General features: G+C 38.1%; 1 protein-coding gene across 2 annotated transcripts in view; it reads right to left on the minus strand.

Moving 5' to 3' along the window:
• The window catches only part of ATXN10 (ataxin 10), a 209004-nt gene that overhangs the window by 97002 nt on the left and 90341 nt on the right, over positions 1–21661 (minus strand). For both annotated transcript variants that reach the window (XM_050805913.1, XM_050805911.1), the window contains 3 exons: positions 20062–20227; positions 10862–10970; positions 9176–9345 (listed from right to left, as the gene is read on the minus strand). In XM_050805913.1, the coding sequence (XP_050661870.1) occupies positions 9176–9345; positions 10862–10970; positions 20062–20227 (445 nt within the window). The remainder of the gene's footprint in view (positions 1–9175; positions 9346–10861; positions 10971–20061; positions 20228–21661) is intronic.

Consider the following 21661-nt stretch of genomic DNA (forward strand, 5'->3'; position numbering starts at 1 on the left):
AGGCTAAAATGAGCTATAATCACACCACTGCACTCCAGCCTGAGCAACAGAGCAAGATCCCACCTCTTAAAAAAGAAAAAAAGGGAAAGAAAAAAGAAACCACATTTACTAAAACACTTCAGACGATAATGAAAAAAGTTCAGTAAGAATTGTGGAATACGCTGTATGTAATACAATGCCCCACCAACCCAAGGAGTCACACAAATTTGGTCATAGACTTCAAAGGATAAGTCTCAAACATCTCCTTTTGTGGAGACAGTGGAAGCAGTGGACGGTAACAGGAAAAGTATGGGCTCTGGAGTCAGAATTTGGCCTGCTATTGCTCCAAGCAAGTAACTACTCTAAGCTTGACTCACCAGTAAAGCAGGGAAAGTCATCCAGCGTCCATTAATTTCACTACACTATGTACCCGGTGTTACGGCAGGTGTTAAGCCAAATGTGATGTGTCTGCCTTCAAGGTGCTTAAAGCCTAGGGAGGAATACGTGGTGATGGGAATTTCATGATGAAGCACAGGTCAAGGGCCTGGAGCCCAGTTAGTCTGCAATAGTAATGGTAATCGACAATAGTACACTGTTATGTTGCAATTAGATAATCAGTATCATTCTTCTTTATAAATAATGTTATGCATTTCCTGGAAAATAATAAGTCGATTATTGTATAACAAGATATAGAAAAGGGGTTTTTGGAGTCAAATGGTAGACCATCCTTTAAGTCTTCTAAAAAAAAATTTACAGCTACAACAAACTAAACCATGATAGCTTTCCTCTAGATAGGAATTTTAATTTCATTTACTGTTACAGGAACTGTAAGTTCAGGAAACTAATGGTGACAGTTTGATTTATGAATTTTGACATATTTCTTGAACTCGGATTACATTACAAAGAAGTGGAATTCTAAGCAAGCCAGATCTTGCCTATACATTCAATCTTCAAATCAATAAGCTGAGATTTGGTACAACTTGCTTCTGACAAGAGGAAAAACATACAGTCCAATTGAGGTAAGACATTGCCCTGTAATTTAAAAGTTCCTTAACATACTTTCAGAATTGAGCTAGAACAGCTTTTGGAATTCACACAAAAAACACTTCAGCTCTTTAATAGATAATAACGAGAGAGAAATTCAAGTCAGAGAGCATTTATGACAAGAATAAAAATTACTCTCATTCTAAAGAAAGTTCTCACATTTGTTTTCATTTTACTTCCTCCATAAAGCCCCATCTATTAGAAAAAGTAATATACACAGAATACAAAATATAAGTATTACTTCAAACTTTGCAAATCCTTGTGAAATGTCGTCTACAAATTTCTATGTAAATACATGAAATGGGGAGACACTGGAATGAACTATATCTTTTCAATTCCAGAGGGACTGGTGGGGAGGGGAAAGGGAGGGGCAGGGAAGTATTACAGTTAGAGACATAAGGCAATCCATTATATACTTACTTTTTTTTTTTTTTAAGACAGAGTCTCACTCTGTTGCCCAGGCTAGAGTGCAATGGCACAATCAAGGCTCACTGTAGCCTCGACCTACTGGGTTCAATCAACCCTCTCACCTTAGCACCCCCAAGGACCTGGAGTACTGGCTAATTTTTAAATTTTTTTGAGAAAGGGTCTTACTACGTTGCCCAGGCTGGTCTCAAACTCCTGGGCTCAAGCAATCCTCCTGCCTTGGCCCCCCCAGTAACTGGAAATACCGGCTATTTATTTTTTTAGAGACGGGAGGTCTTACTATGTTGCCCAGGCTGGTCTCAATCTCCTGGGCTCAACTGATCCTCCTGCCTCGGCTTCCGCAAGTACTAGGATTGCAGACATGAGATACTTCCTATACATGATCACATTTAATCCTCCCAACCCCACAAGGTGTAACTGCCCCTATTTTATACATGAAGAAGCTGAGATTCAGAGAGGTTAAGACACTTGTCCAAATTTAAACAGCTAATAGATAGTCAACTAAGAGGCAACACTGAGTTTACTGAACTCTAAAGTCTCATAAGCTCTCTGCCTGTTGTAAGGTTCCTCTATGAAGAGCATACATGTGGATCCAATGTTACAAGCCAAGCAATGACAGAAAAGTCAGTGACAGGAGAACACAGTGCTCAGACATTTTCTGTTTCCTTTTTTTTTAACCCTCACTGAGGCTAGAACGCAGTGGCACAATCATGGTGCACTGCAGCCTCGACCTCCTGGGCTCAAGCAATCCTCCTACCTCAGTCTCCCAAATAGCTGGGACTACAGGCATGCACCAACATATTCAGCTAATTTTTAAATGTTTTTTAGAGATGGAGTCTTACTATGTCGTCTGGCTGGTCTCCAACTTCTGAGCTCAAACAATCTCCCGCCTCAGCCTCCCAATGTGCTTGCTGGGTTTACAAGCATGAGCCACTGCACCTAGCCCCCCAGGCATTTTCAATAGCCTGCCTGGAATTCCCCAATTAGACAGGCAGAGAGTTAGGGTATTGAAGCTTCCTATAAAGAAAGAAAAACATGTATCTGGGAAAGAGAGTGAATTAAGCCATTATCATCCAGAAAGACCTTGGGAGATGGGTTTCATGAAAGACGAAACATCAAGGGAGGAGCAAAGACAAAAGTGGTGGTAACAGTGGTATAACTAAGAAGGGATGGAGGTTGCTAAAGTAAAATTGAGTGATACCCAAATAAAATGTTTCATATGTCACAGTTTTACTGGTGATCAGTTTATGTATGTGTATCACACTAAAGACTTATTAAGTAAAACCAAAAACAGCAGCACACGTATACTGAAATATGCATCAGAATCAACAACCCATAACCTATTTACACACAGAAACTGATTATAGGTAGAGTATCAGTCAGGGGGCGAGTAGAGAGCAGAACAGTATAGTGAGGACTGTGGAAGAGAAAGTGTTTCTGCACATGTCAACAGGGTACCTGTGACCTTGAGTTCTGAAGGCCAAGTTAAGGTCACTCAGGAAAAGTATGAAGGTTGGGAAGTCCACACAGTGCTAGTATAGGCTGAAAATATAGAAGCTGGCCCTGCATGAGCACCAAAGGTCATGCCACCCTGGCCTATTTCACAGTTGCAAAAAGAAAAACACTAACACATATTAGTTAAGCATTTATTGTTTCTCTGCAGAGCAATCACTTGATCAATTATCCGAGTAACTGACAAGTCAGCCAGTACCAATGTACAAAACAGGTACTAATCCTCATTAAGAGCAACAACCTAAATAAAATCATTAGGAACCAGCCATAGATTTTTTTTTTCAATTTCATGATTTAACAGGCAAATATGCTGCTTGAAAACATTTCAGACAGGAGGAAATAATAAAGGAGTTAATAATTTGCCTGTTCTTGGCTCCTCGCAACTAGATACAAAAGGCTGGAAAATAGTACACCCCACCAAAAAACCCACTAAAAATTCATCATGTTATGAATATTTAACAACTGTAAATTCAGTCTTAAATTTTATTTAAGATTAATGAAAAAACTGCATTCAGATCTACAAAGCCTAAACCTGGGATTTAAAAAATATTTTTTAATTACTTGAAATTTTATACAATACAGATGTTCTTACAATCTAAAATATATGATTTGGGTCAAATAAAACTATGGCAAATTACAGTAAATTAGAATATATTCAAACATAAAAAAGACTTTCAAAAATAATTACAGAATCAGAATTTAGAGGAACATTAATTTTCATTTGAAAAGTTATTTATTTTTACTAGTCTTTATAAATATAGTCAGAAAATTATATAGTATATTTACACTCCTTGAACAGAACTGTGTTTTATTTGCTGTATATCCTCAGAACCTAAAAGTGTACTTGATACGCAGTAGACATTCAACATTCAATTTATTTTACAAATAAATTATCATTCAAGAAAAATTAGAAAAATTTACTAAATGCCTTCTATGTGCCAGGTACAATTTAGATGCTGGGAGTAACATGATGAGCAACACAAAATTAATGAAAAATGTATTACAAAGATTGTTTTATGTATATAAATGAACCTGCCTTCAAAACTGAGAACTGAAGGGGCCAAATAAAGTTTGTCTTTAGATGTTGAACTTTTCCATACAGTACAGACTTACTTTAAAATTAAGGTATGCTTGTAATAAAAGGTTTATAGGCCATATATTTGACATGGGATCATCAAGTATGTGACTGCTGGGAATCTTTTATATCAGGGAGAAGGAAGGAGGAAGAGGAAGGAGGAGGAGGAAGGAGAAGGAGGAAGGAGGAGGAGGAAGGAGGAGGAGGGAGGAGGAGGAAGGAAGAGGAGAAAGGAGGAGGAGGAGGAGGAGGAGGAGGAGGAGGAGGAGGAGGAGAAGAAACTGAACAGCATTTCCATAACCTTTAGCAGAATGGACATACGGCCTATCCTAGTCAATAAAATTTCCTTGGCGGGTGGAAGGTAGATAAACTAGATCATCTGTCTGTCCGATTTGAAAAATGCATTTAGCTTTATGAAGTAAAAATGTTTGGGTTTTCTTCTAATAAAGATTCACTTAAAGAGGTTATGACAATACTGAAGAAAAGAAGAACGGGGAAGAAAAAGGTAAACCATACATTCCTTATTCTAACAAAGAAGAAGCTGAAGAATGCTTTCTTCATATTTTCAGCATTAGTATCTTTGCGCTTCTTACAATAGAAACCAAAACAGAATCTCCATTTAGGTCCACAAAAGTTTAGAAGTAAACTAATCACTACAGTTGTATCAAGGAAATACTACGCAAGTTGAGAACAAAAAAAACAAGGTAAGAATAAAAGTCAGTAAGGATTTGACACCTCCCTACCATGACGTGGTAAAGGGAAGTCTAGCAATTCCTTCACATTCAGGAAACACTACATCTATCACATGTACAGACTTAAGCATTAAAGACTCATGAGAATTTGGGGTAAAATACATTTCTGTGCAGATTTCCAATCTGAGGCCAGGTACCTTAGGTACCTTGATTCTCTTAAATCTTGCCCAAAGACAAATATCTCAAAGAAAGATGACCACCCTTCCAATTGATACCATGCTCCTGGCAGTCCAGTGCCTGTCCTTAGAGAGAAATGCTCCTGGCACAGCCAGCCCAGAGGACACATCACCCCCCTGTTCCTCTCTGACAGGCCTCACCACACAAACTTTTGCTACAGCTTCTAGTGCATATGTGTCATTCCACCACTAAAGTGACTGTCTTCTCCAGAGCATGCAGCACACGGCAATTCTCACTCAGCAAGTGCTAGCTGAGTTAAATCACACCTGGTCTCTGGGCCTTGGGTTTCTTCATTTAGAAAATGATGGTGGAAATATCTTTTCAGCCCTTTCCACAGAGGTATCATAAGGCTCCAACAAACTCAAGCAGATGAAAAGAGCTCCAGAAAATGGAAAGGGCCACAAGAGTATAAGGGGGCCATCCAGCAGGTGGGCACCATACTCATTGCAATGGATGAAGTTACACAGACAACACAGACACAGCTGGGCTTAAAAGACTCTTACTCAAAATTCAGAGGAATCAGGCAGTGCACAAAGATTTTAGGAAAATTTGTGTCATAACTAGTTTTGAGATTCTGATTCAAAGAGGCAAGCATGGTCCCTAGATGCCGTCAGAATGGAAGCTTCACAGAACATATTAGTACCTTGCCTGACTTACCCATCAAAGGATCCCTAAGGCCAGGAACATTTGTATTTGATGAATGGGTGAAATCAGAAACAAGGATGAGAGGATCCCCAGAGTTCCAGACTTCAACCGGAAGGCAGTCGAAGGGGTCTGGCTGGCCTAGGAGACCCAGACTGACCAGCCTCCAGCCTGAAGTCCCTCAGGAAGTCTATTTTAAACCCTTTTCTCCAACCTTTTGGAAAGTTCTCACCATTGTGCAGGGAAGTGAGCATAGGCCTGGGAACTCAATAGGCAAACAAATCTAAATTCTACCCTGGGCTCTGCACCTCACTAACTGGATGGCCTCTCCTTAAAATGTGGTTACCAGAACCTGCTTTGCAAGGCTGATGCAAAGATTAAAGTTGATAATACATGTAATTCACTAAGCACAATGCCAGGACATAGTAAACACTAAACAATAAATCATCAGTCCCTTTTGTCTTCTGGGCAAAGGAGGAACCCAAATTAGGCTAGATGCTACGAAATCTCTCCCAACTCAGATCTTTAGTCTTGGAGCAGAGACAGAGTCAAATTTCCCTTAAAGCCCTAGCGGGGTTAGAAGTGAGACAACCCATCAAGACAAAACACTGAGAATTACTGGTCCCGTGATAAGGACCTGCTACATAACCATCCATTCCATTTTCCTAAAACTATAACCAAAGTCATCTGAGTACTAGTGAACTCTATCCCTTGAGGCAACAATGAGCGAGGCAAGTATCTGTAATACCCAGCTGGAACCAGAACTTGGCTACAAGAATAAAGAAGACTCCAGCATATCCAGAATAAGATTTCGGTGTTGTGTCAGTCTTTGGAAGGAGGAAAAAAATCCCAGAGGTAATGCTTTCAGGTTCAGGCCTTTTGTTGACACAGGTAAGAAACTGGGAGAAACAGAGGCATTTGAGTTGATACTCAAAGAATGAACTCCTTCATACCCTCTAAACTGTTTGCTGAGAAATCAGCAGTGCTATTAGCAACTGCACAAGTGACAGGACACAGCATCGACTTCCTGTGCGCCCCAGTGACCTCTACACAGCAGCACTTGGGCACACTCCATATTTACTTATGGTGCAATCTGATCCTGACTTCGGTGAGTTATTTCACAAGCCTTTTAAGGGTTACTACATTTTGTTCCTATAAGAGGCCAGTCCAAATTAGCAACAAAAGAATAGTTAAACACAAGAAAAACCACCTTTTGTGCTCAAGAAAGGCAGTCCTGGTCATTAAAAAGGTAAAGTGTTTTATTCTCTATCAACTTTCTTTTGCAAAAATCAGTCCAGTAATTTCCCAAGGGGGAATTAGTAGTCTCACTCTCCTGAAGATGAGGACTGCCAAAATGGTGTGCCCATATACTAAAAGTGCAAGTTGTCTAGCATTTGGTTCTGTGCCATGTCTCATAGGAATTATTCCAGTTATCAATGGCTGCGTAACAAACTACCCCAACATTTAGCATCTTAAAGTGGCCATTTTATTTTCAGTCCTTCTCCCTGCCTTTGGTTTTCAGACTAGATGACTTGATTTCTAATGATGTATCTTAAAGCGTACTGGCTCTTCCCTCTGTGATCTTTCTTGAGGTTAAGCACATTCAGTACCCTTTTTTTAATTTTAGATACTGTATTTTTCAGTTCTAGAATTTCCATTTGGTTCTTTTTTATAGTTTCTATTTCTCTGCTGAGATATCCTATCTTTTCACTCTTATGAAGCGTATTTCCTTTACATCGTTGAGCATGGTTACATTTGCTACTTTAAAATCCTTGTCTGCTAAGCCCAGTAGCTGAGTCCTCTCATAGTCAGTCTCTGCTGATTATCTTTTCAATTGAGAACAGGTCACATTTTCCTGAACATCAAGTAGTTTTAAACTGTATCCTGGACATTACAGGATATATTATGCTGTAGCAATTCTGGATTATACTATATTCCTCTAAAGAGTGTTGGGTTTTTTTTAGAGGGCAATTATCAATTATCTACAGTGTAAGTTGGACTTACACTATAAACTCTAGGGTGGGAGCTCAAATCTCAATACAATTACTTCAACCTTAGCTTAGCTGCTTGGAGCCTGCCCCACACGTGTGATTCAGGCATTAGCAGAGATTTAGGTAGTTGACACCCAGAGTTTGGGGTCTGTTTTCTACTTTCCGCAATTGCCCCCTCACTTTCCAATGCTATGGTTGCCCTCAAACTGTTCTTTGATTCTTCAAGCTAGAAAGACTGAAGATTTTGTAACTGACTTTTCACTGCCCTGCCTGCCACATACTATGTCATTCCCTTCTTCCAAGTGTCAATTTCACTCCAGAATCTGCCCGTTTGTGTCAAATTTGAGTGTCTTCACACGACTGTTTTTTGTCCGAAGTTTATAATTGCTATTTGAAGAAGGATCAGTCCAACAGTAACTTCCTGGGCTACTAACAGAAGCAGGACCTACATCACTTATTTGTTTTCCCTACTTTTCACTTTTTCTCATAATACTATAGGTCATAAATTCAGAAAGGGCTTTGCCCAGTAGGGGGGCCCTGATCTACGTGGCATCAGCTGGGCAAGTAAGAAACTGAGGATGGATCTACTCCCAAGGTGGTTTCTCACACACATCTCATGCCTTGGTGTTCATTCACTAGGCTTTTCCTCTCTCCTCATTGTATCTTATCTTCCAGGGCTTTTCCGTGTGTATTCAGCAACTCACAGCAAGGTGATACCTGGGAATCTATACTTCTTACATGGTGACTGGCTTCTAAGAAGCCAGAAATAGAATCAGCTAGACCAGTTACGGGCTATGCTAGAAATAGTATAGGATCATATATTTGATTCCTCACAGCAGCCACGGGGCCTGCCCAGATTCAAGTGGATGGAGAAACAGATGCCAACCCTTGGCAGAGGAGTGGCAAAGTCATACTGCAAAGAAACACATGTACAATGCAAGACATTCTGCCACCATCTTAGAAAAATATAATCTGACACAAATTTAATTAATATTTAACTAAGCAAATCAAATGCCACCCAAAGTAAAACTCCAGAAAAATACAGAAAGGTGAGATCAATCTGAAGCATATGGTCCAATTGCCCTGAGATCTTTCTTACCATTCTCTCACATTCTCGATCTAATTACCTTTAAGCTGTTCTGCACATAAGAGGTTTCTAAAAGCAGCCTACTAGGTCCTCAAAGACTTCATACTTAAATATTATATTCCTTTTATATCCATTTTAAAACACCTAGAAGAAAAGGCTTATGATGCTATCATCCATAAACATAGGCTATAGATCTAAGCTTTGTTTTTTCTTAATAGGCAATAATAACTAGTGTTTATTAAATATCTACTGTGTGTCAGAAATTTCTCTAGGCTCCAAAGAGCTATATATTAACATATACATATATACATACATACGTGTATGTATACGTAGGGGTGTGTGTATGTGTATACATATAAAATATACATCTTTCTATCCAAGCTACTTTCTAAGCACCTCAGGTTTTCACTCCAAAAGAGTGAATGTCTGCCAAAGACTATATTCTAAATGAAGCTATACATGTGTAACACATACTAGGAAATCCTCTTACCTTGTCTTGGTTATCTTTATTCTTGTAACACAGATTTCCAATCAGACGAATAAGATGAGACTTAAACCCCTCGGCCACATTGGAGATATCACCTTCTGCTCTCACGCAACCACAATTACTGAAGATGTTTGTGGTTTCCTTTCCAGTTACATGAATCACCCGTAAAAGATCTATAACCAAAAGAGTAAACTTCATTTTCTACAGAAAAGTAACTTTTAGTATTTTGTACTAATAGTTTTCCATAACCAAATCTAATTTATTTTAATAGACTAAAGGTAGAGCACAGAAAGCTTTATTTAAATAATGATTACAAGGCTCTTCTGCCTTTGCTTTAAGTAAGGATTAAAAGGCTCTTCTGCCTTTGCTTTAAATTTTGTGACTCTAGTTTTGGGGAGATAAGCCATAATGACTACCCCAACTCAGAGTTTCTATTTATCTACAAAGAAAAGTTAGCTAAAAGTTTGCTAGCATCTTTCTTACAAAAAGGTTTCCAATCTCAACTTCTTTATGAAAGAACTCTTCTAATAACTTCAGTCAGTGAAGTCTAAAACACAATATCTATCCATAATGACGCACATGACAGAAACCAAGAAGAGTGCTTATTTTTCCCTCATCCGACTGGCCAAAGCATCAGAAGCCAGCATGTGTTCTCCATACTTCACTCCAGCTACCTTCAGGAGAAAGAACTTACTACTGCTCTACTCTATGAGCACCTCCAGGCAGCCAATGAAAACAGACAATCTTCCAGGAACTGCATTTCAGTGTTTCCGCATTTAACCCTCTCAACAAACCTATACAGGAAAGTATCCCTTTCCCAATGTTATAATGAAGAAAACAACAGGCTCAGAAAAGTGCAGAGCTGGGATGGCAACCCACATCGAGCCCGGCTCCAAACTCAGGCTCTTTCCATAATCACTCAGTGTCCCAGGTTCATGGTGTTTTATTCAAATTATCACTAAAAGCACTGTACTCAAAATAAAACACTGATGAGGAATTCTAAGGATCTTCCTCTACAGCTCACTGCTAGCTCATCTATCCTGCTAGACACAAAGTCATCGTTCTCAGTACACTGGTCTCCAGAGTAAGTATCATCTTTTTAAAGGAAAAAATTGCAAATAATGCATAGCAAGCCTAAGCACAGCCAGCCACAAGGAACAAGTTCTACGTCAATTATTTTGCAAACAGCTTTTTAGCAAGGTTGGTAATGCTTTTAACAATGGTTTCTTGTTTAAAACCACTTTCTCATAAGATTTGTATATATAATGTGTATAAAACACCATTCTATGTGTTCACTAAATGTAAATGGGAAAAATTTACTGCCACATTTTGCAAAGCTATAGTAATATAAAACCACAATCATCATCGAAAACCTCCCCTACCCCACCACCTTCATCACATCCTATATTGATGAAACATCTACCATGTGTATCTACAGGCATTGTTATCCTCATGTTACTGAGAAGGAATCTTCAGTTAAGCAGAAGGGAAGTGGATGAAAAACCATGTGGGCTCAGGTTTATCTGGCCCGCCTGAACTGTTACAACACTGTGATTCCTCTCAATAAAATATATTCACAAAATTCCCAAAAGTACACTGAAAATTAAGGATTTGTATTTGGATTTACATTACAGTATGACAAGCCAAAGATTTCTTAGCTAAAAATACAATGTGTGATATTTCACTCACCAATCACTCTTTCCAGCAAGCCAGGGAAAACCTGCAGATAGCCGAGCAGCTCAGTATTCGCAGTCATTTCGCACAGGACATCGAGAAGCCTAATCGTAGCCAGTGCCTCCTAGAAAGAAAATAAAATATAACTTTAAAGCATATTTTAAGTGAAATGATTTAACTGTTATAAATAACTGTAAGAGAATAAAATATTTCAATAAATTTAAAGTCAGGGCTTGTAATAAGTCAAAGAGAAAAACAAACTATGAAGAACAAAACAGAAGTACGAAATATGTACACGACTCATCATTTTCACTAACAGCAGACATCTGCCATCAAGAATGCAAGATTATGTGTCATTATGTGTCTTCTTGGAGCAAAGAGTCAGAAAAGTTCTTATTCAAGCAAAAAGACATTCCAACAGTGGAATAAATGTTCAAAATTACTAGCTACGTACATGACATTTATGCAAATACTTTCTTTTTAAAGCATTCCCAGCATGCAAATTCCACTTTAAAGATACAAATAGCCCATGAAATACATTAATTTCTTGTCCACAGAAATCCTGTAAAATGCTGTGGTTGAAAAAACTCTGGCTTTAAGAACTTGCATAATTTCTGGGTAAATATGAACTTCTATGCAATATCTTGGTAGATCAGAAAGACAGTATTATTTGAAAACACTACTTCACATAGCTACTAAATAATTTATTATCAAATACACTGCATGACCAAGAAATTGCCCGGTACCAACTGCATAGCATTAGTCTATATAAAAATTTTAAATGTAACTTTTGTATAGATTTTGAACCCCATTTTTAAAGTACCATTACTTGACAAAATGTGGCAGAGATTATAAAGTTAGTCCATAAAGATAACATTCTTCACTTTGGGAGGCCGAGGTCAGAGGATCACTTGAGGTCAAGAGTTCAAGATCAGCCTGGTCAATTTTTGGTGAAATCCCGTCTCCACTAAAAAAATATAAAAATTAGTCAGGCGTGGTAGCGGGCGCCTGTAATCCCAGCTACTAGGGAGGCTGAGGCAGGAGAATCATTTCAACCCAGGAGATGGAGGTTGCAGTGAGCCAAGATCATGCCACTGGACTCTGGCCGAGGCAACAGAGCAAGACTGTGTCTCAACCAAAAAAAAAAGAACATTCTTCAAAAGACAGACAAATTACTTCCTTGTTAATGCTAAACGTGTATTTACTGCTTTCTAATTAAGAGATTTAAAGGTAATATATTAACATAGTATTCTGAAATCTCAAAATAAATAGCAAGAAACAACACATATTTTTAATGTCTTGGATCTTTAATTTTATATCACAGCCTTCTTTTGCTAAAGAGTTAAAGGGGAAAAATCTCGATTAGAAATCTAAAGTTAGTACCATGTTAAAACGAGTCTTGACCAAGTCCATCAATTTCACATAGCTTCAACAACCTCTTTTGTTAAAGGCGTAGTTGCCCAGATTGTTTTCTTCAGATACCACTGCTCCTTCAAGAATAGACCTGGGGCAGACCATGCAAAAGGTAACTGTGGACACCTCGTCCTAGCAGATAACAAAGACGCTATTACAGGCTACTAGGGTCATGTCAGAAATTCGGAATCAGAAACAACTTGATGAGGCTCCCACTGGCCAGCGGTGGCACATTAAACAACAGAAAGAATTACAGCAGCAGACTGAAAACAAAGTGAGTGATTTTAAAGCTATGGCTTCCTGATGAAAATAAAACAAAACAAACCAACTCACTGGTCATCTTTGAATGATGCCACAAAACCAACTCATTACTCTGAAGATTGGTAATCAAGGCGGAAAACAATCAAGCACTTATCCTGCCTTTCTTCATCCTGTGTACCTCACAGAACCTAAGAATTGATTAGGGAAAGTTTCTCTTTAAAAAATATTCCTGCTAATAAACAAAGAATGAACAATAATGTTAAAATGCCACCATTCTGCAACCCCTAAAGAATTCATGGATCTAGGTCATCATTAATGACTGCTAATATCACAGAGAGATAACCAAGCCTCATGTGCCTCTTGATGAAAATAGTATTACCAACAACGAAACACTACTGCAAAAATAAACAAAAAAAATACCTAACCCAAATCTGAATATGCCTCTGGAACTAATTTTCATTCACTGGAAATGCAAGGTACAGAAGAATATGTTAAGTGCCACCCTGGAGACATACTCATCAAAATCTGAAATCTAGAAAAGTCTATGGGAAAAACAAGACAGTTTCTCCAACAAATAAGTAGCAAAGAGGAAAAAAAAGAAGAGGGAAGGGGAACCTATACACTAGAGTAAAGTTATATCAATCAGTTGCAATATACGGCCCTTCTCTTTATGCTGTTTCAACAAAACAAACGTGAAAAAGATTATTAGACAATGGGGGAAATCTGAATAGTATTTATTTGATAATACATGTTATTATTAGTTATTTTCGATGTTCACATCGTATTATACTTGTATCTGATGACTCCTTATCTTTTAGAGTAACTGATGAAATATGCTGGAGCTTTCAATCAGTCCACGGCAACTGGCATAAGAACGAGTGGAACTGTGGAAGAAAGAAGAATGGTAATGAAGGGGAAGCTGCTGAAGCCAGGGGATGGCAGATGGAGTTTAAGTACACTTTCTTCTTAGTCTATGTTTGAAATTTTCCACGTTAAAACAACATGAATAAAATTAGAGGTTGGAAGAGATGAACTGGAAGTCTCCTTCCAGCTCTTAAATTCTATGATATTAACTAAAATAACCCTAAAAGAAAATTAATCTATCCCCACCTAACACATCCCCAATTTTAGTCATTAAAATCACTTTATTAATGAAGTGTTTTTAATGAGCATCTGGAAATTAGTAATGAAAGAATAGCCAGGAAAATTTACTCTCTTAAAAAATAAGATTAATGAGTAAAATGCCCTTCCAGATATTTAAAAGTCTTATGAAACTAATATTAATTAAATCAGGCACTAGCGGAAAAAAAAAAAAAAAAAGACAAGCAAATGAAGGGAACATTGTGAAAGATTTTGAAGTGAGAGGAAAAAAAAAAAAAAAAAGATTAGTCTCCTGTCTAGCTCACCTGTCTCAGTTAACACTGTCATTTAGTATCTTTGAGCAATTTTATAGCTTTGTGAGTTACAGAAAACTTATATTAATACAGAATTATTCCTGTCCATTAAAATGCAAATTAGTTATATCTGCCTGGACTGCAACTCCTTTCTCCATAGATCAGTTTTGCATTTATTTGTATGTTCATTTCAGCGTTCCTTTATGGCATATAAACACATCTCTCTCTGAATTCTCCCTTCTCCAGCTGTTAACATCTCACTGGTTCCCTCCAATTTGTTTGGCGGGAACCAGTAATTGTCCAAATAAATAAAAGAATTTAGGATATGATACAGGTAGGTGGGAGGATCCTCAAGCCCAGGAGCTGGAGAATACAGCAAGCTATGATTGCACCACTACACTCTAGCCTGGGCAACAGGGCAAGACTCTGTCTCAATTAAGAAAAAAAAATTAGTGGAAAGGATAAGATTATTCACTAAATGGTACTGAAATAATAATGAACAGATAACATTTAGGGAACATTAACTTGTACCAATCGGCATATTAAATGTTTATATTCAAATACAACCTGGCTGGGCACGGTGGCTCACGCCTATAATCCTAGCACTTTGGGAGCCTGAGGTGGGTGGATCACCCAAAGTCAGGAGTTCAAGACCAGCCTGGCCAACATGGTGAAATCCCATCTCTACTAAAAATACAAAAATTAGCCGGTGTGGTGGATACCTGTAATCCCAGCTACACAGGAGGCTGAGGCAGGAGAATCAGTTAAACCCGGGAGATGGAGGTTGCAGTGAGCCAAGACCTCACCACTGCATTCCAGCCTGGGCAACAGAGCAAGACTCTATCTTAAAATTAAAAAAAATAACAATAATATAACCCATTTCAAGAAAAAGAAGGGCAGAGAGAGGATGAGTAACTTTTCCAAGATCATATACCTGTAACAGAAGAAATCAAGATTCAAACCCAGTCAGTCTCACACCAAAGACTGTATAATCTTGAATAGTCAAAAGACATAAATAATTCATTTGGATCCATAACTCACTCCTTGCTCAAAAATAAATTCTAGATAAATAAAAAATGAGAACTAAGTACTGAAAGAACTAGACAATGTAAGTGCATATTTCCACGATCTAAGTGGAGAATTTACTTAAAAAACAAACAAACAAAAATCTTCTCGGCTGTCAGCTCTCAAAAACAAAAAAAAGAAATCCAGAGGCCAGAAGGATAAAATTGATAACCTTAATTAAACACAAACAAAAAACAACTAAAAGGCTAACAGAACATCAGAAATAAATTCAAACAAAAATTACGTGAACAGTAGTTTACTGTATGTATGACAGAAAGATTAATTTCCAGAAAATGCTTTTTAATAAATGCATTTTAAAGAGTAACCTAATATGCAAAACAAACATAATGGTCACTGAAAAACATTAATGAGAAATAGTAATTAAATCAGATCTGCAAAGGGCAGCTCATGCAATCTTGTGTTGCATTGGTGTGCAATTTAGAAATCTCTCTAAAGTTTTAAAAAATACCTAATTCTTCGACCCAGCAATTCAACTCCAGGAATTTATAATCTCAGATTTACTTGTCCGAAATTTGTACAAGGATGTTCACTATAACATTATTTATAAAGGTTAAAAGAAAAAAAAAAGCCACCTGAAAGCAGTTGAAACGTCTATAGGGAACAAATGAAAAAATTATGATATGTCTATATAATTAAATAAATAAATATAAATATGTCTATATAATTAAATATTATTTATTAAAAACATACAATGAATATACACATGCTAAAGTGCAAAGATGTACAAGTTATATCATAAGTAAAAATTGCAAGTTGAAGAATAGTGTAAAAAATGAAAACAAAAAACATATAGGTGCGTATATACGAAAAAGACCTTTGAAAAGAAAACAAAAAAAAAGGATATGCATATAGACCTACAGAAAACAAATGGAGGCTGGGCAAAAAGGGGAAAACTTTGTAACTTTTTTTTTTAAGATGGGAGTCTTGCTCTGTCGCCCAGGCTGAAGTGCAATGGCACAATCTCGGCTCACTGCAACCTCCGCCTCCCGGGTTCAAGCGATTCTCCTGCCTCCACCTCCCGAGTAGCTGGGATTACAGGCATCCGCCACCACGCCAGGCTAATTTTTGTATTTTTAGTAGAAACAGGGTCTCACCATGTTGGTCAGGCTGGTCTCAAACTCCTGACCTCAGGCGATCAGCCCACCTCAGCCTCCCAAAGTGTTGGGATTATAGGCCTGAGTCACCAGGCCCAACTGAAACTTTATGTTTCACTGACTTCAGCTTAAATAATTTTTAACAACAAAGCAAATACTATTTGCCTAATACAAACATTTAAGCCCTTCATATGTGGAAAAAATGCACTATTTATTGTAGAATATGTATTAAATATGTATTATATAGCTAAATATGTAATACCTACTGCATAACAGGTACTACAGTATGGCCTAAACTGGGGTTGCAAAGATTAAAACAGAATGCAAATCCCACAACCTGAGGACAATTATTGTAATATATGGGTATCAGAAAATACAAAGCTAAAAAGAATGTTTTTTAAGCTTTCAGAGAAAAGGCAAGGCTTGCCACAAGTGAACAAGATTCAGAACTGACAAAAATATATCAAAAACTGGACACAAGTATACAAAATATATCAAAAGACAGGAATAAGTACATTAACATGAGAACCCAAAACTATTTTTATAAAGAAACATATGAAGAAAACCTTGGGATTTTAAAGCCAAACAATTACATCAATTAAAAAACATGTGCTATAAATACAACTGTTTCCATTCTCACTTTTCAGTCATAGCATTGAGAACTTTATTGAATATCTATCTTCTCCTAAAAAGATCACCAATGAGTAAATGCAGTGGTTTGGCAGAAGAATGGCTGGGGAGGAGGAGGCAGGTGGAAAGCCCTATCTGTAGCTTTCGCTGGTTTCCATGGCATAACTACTTCCACCATGGATGATTTCAAGGTACCAACAATTTAACAATCAGTTCATAAATTTCTAAGCACTCAATAATCAACTCTTAGAAGTTACCACAGGCCAGCTCCAGCATACCACTTGGTCTTTGGCATATTTAAATACTGGCATAAGGGGTCCCCTTTAAAAAAAAAAAGTATGACATATCTACATTAATATGCACAAGTCATAAATGTATAACTCAATAAATTTCCAAAAGTAAATTAATTTGGCTTTGCAAAAGAAACCTGCCTATGTTTTGTTGTTGTTGTTGTTGTTGTTTTTGAGACAGGGTCTCACTCTCCCCCAGGCTGGAGTGCAGCAGCGCAATCGCAGCTCACTGCAGTCTCAACCTTCTGGGCTTGGGCAAACCTCCCACCTCAGCCTCCCCAGTAGCTAGGACCACAGGCGCACACCACCATGCCCAGCTAATTCTTTTTTTTTTTTGTACAGATGGAGTCTCCTTATGTTGCCCAGGCTGGTCTCCAACTCCTGGGCTTAAGCAATCCTCCCACACCTTGGTGCCCCAAATTATTGGGATTACAGGTATGAGCCACTGCTCCCAGTCTAAAATTTTCCATTCCATTAATATATAAAAATACTTCCGATCTTAGAGAAAAAAGTCTGAAGGAAAAATAAAAGTTTTCCTAAATATAAAAAGTATTTTCAGGAATTTCTCACTACAATACTGAAATCACCTATCCTTTAATCAGAAGTGCCTTGAAAAGTTTAAAGATGTGATCTGTCTTTTCTCTGTCTCCTAGAGAATTTTTAAAACTTTTCTTAAGCATGACTCACTGCTCCTCCTGCTGGAAACAAAGGCAAATCTATCTCCAGAAAGTAAACGCAAGCCCCTGAATAAAGACCCTTCTTTTCTATCACAGAAAATGAGAACTAAAGTAACGACCTGATTATAAGACCTAACATGGTCTATATGACAAAGCACAGAAAATCAATACCAAAATGGTCCTGAACAAAAGTATATTCACAAAAAAGGATATACACTCTCGTGGTCGAGCAGTCACAGCCATGAGCTGCATTTACAACAGGAGTTAACAATTTCACAGTATTACACACTACTCTCTGGGAAACACTATGGATCACATTCTCTACCTTCCCACCTGTGGACAGTGGATGAGTATCCACTCTGGATTCCAGTCCCTCTCCTCCAGTCTCACCCATTTGCCGATGGTGATTCCAGCATCAATTACTCCCTCTCTACCTGACCATTCATATCAGCATACAAAGGAACTCTCTATCATCTTCTATTAAAATGTGTTTAAATCAGCTTTATTGAGGTATAATATACATGCAATGAAATAATCCATCTTAAGTATACAGTACAGAGTTGCGTCAAGGTATACAGCTAAATGCCACATTCTACTATCCAGAAAGTTCCCTCGTGTCCCCCCGCAATCAATTCCACTCCTTCATTTCCAGATGCAGGTAACATCTGATCTATTTTCTGTCATGACCAATATATCTGGCCTGCCACAGATTCCCACAGAAATGGAATCAGCCAGCATGTTCTCTAGTCTGACTGGCTTCTCTCCCTCCACATTTTTGAGATTCTTCCCTGTCGTATCACAAGTGCATCCTTTTTACAGCTGAGTGGTCCAGAGAAAGAATAATTCTAACTTTATCACAGAAGAAAGGAGAATAGATAAAAACAGCAAGTTCTGAAGTAAAGAGGAGGGACAGAGAATTAACACAAGCTCCCTTCCACGTCCTGATAAAACAAGACCTGAATGACCTAAGGTAGGCTTAAGGAGAGTAAAAAAATAGTTTAAATAATTAACCAGGACAGTATACAACTAGGAATCTTCTATAAAGAAGAGAAGAAGCAAGTCGTCTAGAAAGCAGTTTGGAAGTATGTATTAAGAGCTTTAAACATGTGATATCCTTATACACAGCAATCTCACTTCTAAGATTATGTCCTAGGACAACAGCTGTGGAAACCGTGCACAGATGTAACTATAAAGGCATGTACTACAGTATTAACTAAAATAAGTAGAAATAAGAACAACCTACTGCCAGATGTGGTGGTTCATGCCAATAATCCCAGCACCTCGGGAGGCCGAGGTGGGCAGATCACGTAAGTCAGGAGTTCAAGACCAGCCTGGCCAATGTGCTGAAACCCCTCTCTACCAAAAATATAAAAATTATCTGGGCATGGTGGTACACACCTGGAATCCCGGTTATTTGGGTGGCCAAGACAGGAGAATTGACTGAACCCAGGAGGCAGAGGTTGCAGTGAGTCAAGATTGTGCCACTGTGCTCCAGCCTGGGCAACAGAGCAAGGTTCTGTCTAAAAACACAAAAACAACCTAAATGTCCAACTACAGAGATTTGGACAAATAAATAAGAAATTCTTTACTTGAAATGTTATGTTGGCTTTTTTTTTTTTTCTGAGACGAAGGTCTCACTCCATCACCCGGGATGAAGTGCAGTGGGGCAATCATGGCTCACCACAGCCTCAACCTCCTGGGCTCAAGTGACCCTCCCACCTCAGCCTCCCAAGTAGCTGGGTCTATAGCGTGTGCCACCATGCTCAGTTAATTTTTGTATTTTTTGCCAAGACGGGGTTTCACCACGTTGCCCAGGGTGATCTGAAATTCCTGGGCTCAAGCGATCCTCCCACCTTGGCCTCCCAAAGAAGTGGGGTTACAGGTGTGAGGCACCGTGCCCAGCCTATGTTGGCATTTATTTTAAAAAACATTTACAATGTATTATTTATTTATTCATTCAGCAAATATTTGCTAAGTGCCTACCATATACATAGAACTATGGACACAACAGTCAACATTTCTGCCCTCCTAGAGCTTACATTCTGAATAAAAAATGGGAACCTGCAAACGGAAGGCACAGAAAGGCTCCACTTTTAACAGATACATATGTGCACTGTCTATGTCTGTGTGCATGTATCTGATGTCATTTGCCTAGAAAATTAACCAGAATTTAAGTCATTGACTCCGGATGGTAGGAATAAGGACACAGTTTTCCCTTATCTAAATTTTCTAACTATTCTCATATATGGATACATTATTTACATAATATTTTTTAAAGCTTTTAAAAAAGAATTCTCATAGAGGACTTGACTGAGTTAGAAAATCTGTCCATTCTCTTTTACCCGAGATTGGGAAATCTCCCTCCCTTACCTCATCATCAGGAGGCTCCTCAGAGGCCAACTTGAGCACTGTCTTGCACTGATCCACAAAGGTGCTTGCAATCAACTCAGCATGCCGCAAAAACACAGGGATGTCATCCGTGGTGAGTGGCTCATCACTCGTTATCTTGGCTATCATAAGGTCTAACAGTGTAACTCTGTAAAACATAAAGGATTTCTGTATGAATCTATGAGACTTAAATTATACAATGCTAAAAATACCTAGGAAAGCAACTTTAAGGGAATATTATTATTTTAAATTCCTTACCTTGCTTATCATGTCTAGCTAGGAAAAACATGAATAAAGTTAATCTTCATCAATCACCTATTTTTTAAATTCTTAGTTTCTTTGACGTGTCTTGGCCACAGAAACTAGAATTGCTTAATGCACCTTTTATGTCCATTACTTTCAACGTGAAAATAATTCAACATTTTAGAAATGCTCAGTTTTTTGTATGAATACATCTACGATACGAGGAACAGCAAAGTGAAATGGGCTAACATTTATTCACTATTTTCTACAGAGGTAAGCATTTTACACATGTTGTATCATTTAATCCTCACAAAAACTCCATGAGGCAGGTACTGTCATTAGTTTCACATTAAAGGTGGGTAAATAAGGCTTGGTGAGGTTAATTCACTTTTCCAGTGTCACAAAACCACTGAGAGTCTAAGCTAGGATTCAATCTGTGCCCTGAGCCAGGTGCTATAACCACTCATTTGATAGTCTTTATTGTGAAACTTTACTATTTGTTTTAGTTTACAAAAACACAAATCTGAAGACCAAGACTGTGCCATTTTTACATCAATATATAAATTACCAAATAAATATTTCTTTTCAACCATCTCTTTCCTTCTCCTAGGAAAAATGAATCACACATAGGTCAATCTCTCTAGCATATATCAATTAGGATATTTGATCAAAATTATATTTTGATTTGGGATTATATGTATAATTCTCATTTCTATAGAAGAAAGGGTATGAATATCTAAGCTGCTTATTAGCAAATAAGGGTAAATACACTCAAATTAGGCACGGAACATTTCTTACCAAGAGAAAAATTTAAATTATTTACTGCTTCAAGTAAGAAATAAAACTATACCAAACGCTTCCTGTACTGTGGCCAAATGATGGGAAATATCATCAGTCTGGAAAAATCACCTACAGACCTTAATAATTTTTTTTTTTAATTTATTTATTATTATTATACTTTTTTTTTTTTTTTTTTTTTTGAGACGGAGTCTTGCTCTGTCCCCCAGGCTGGAGTGCAGTGGCCGGATCTCAGCTCACTGCAAGCTCCTCCTCTCGGGTTCACGCCATTCTCCTGCCTCAGCCTCCCGAGTAGCTGGGACTACAGGCGCCCGCCACTTCGCCCGGCTAGTTTTTTGTATTTTTTAGTAGAGACGGGGTTTCACCGTGTTAGCCAGGATGGTCTCGATCTCCTGACCTCATGATCCGCCCGTCTCGGCCTCCCAAAGTGCTGGGATTACAGGCTTGAGCCACCGCGCCCGGCCTTATTATTATTATACTTTAAGTTCTAGGGTACATGTGCATAATGTGCAAGTTTGTTACATATGTATACTTGTGCCAT

This window comes from Macaca thibetana, chromosome 10, assembly GCF_024542745.1.
Source record: "Macaca thibetana thibetana isolate TM-01 chromosome 10, ASM2454274v1, whole genome shotgun sequence".
NCBI classification, from domain to species: Eukaryota; Metazoa; Chordata; class Mammalia; order Primates; family Cercopithecidae; genus Macaca; species Macaca thibetana.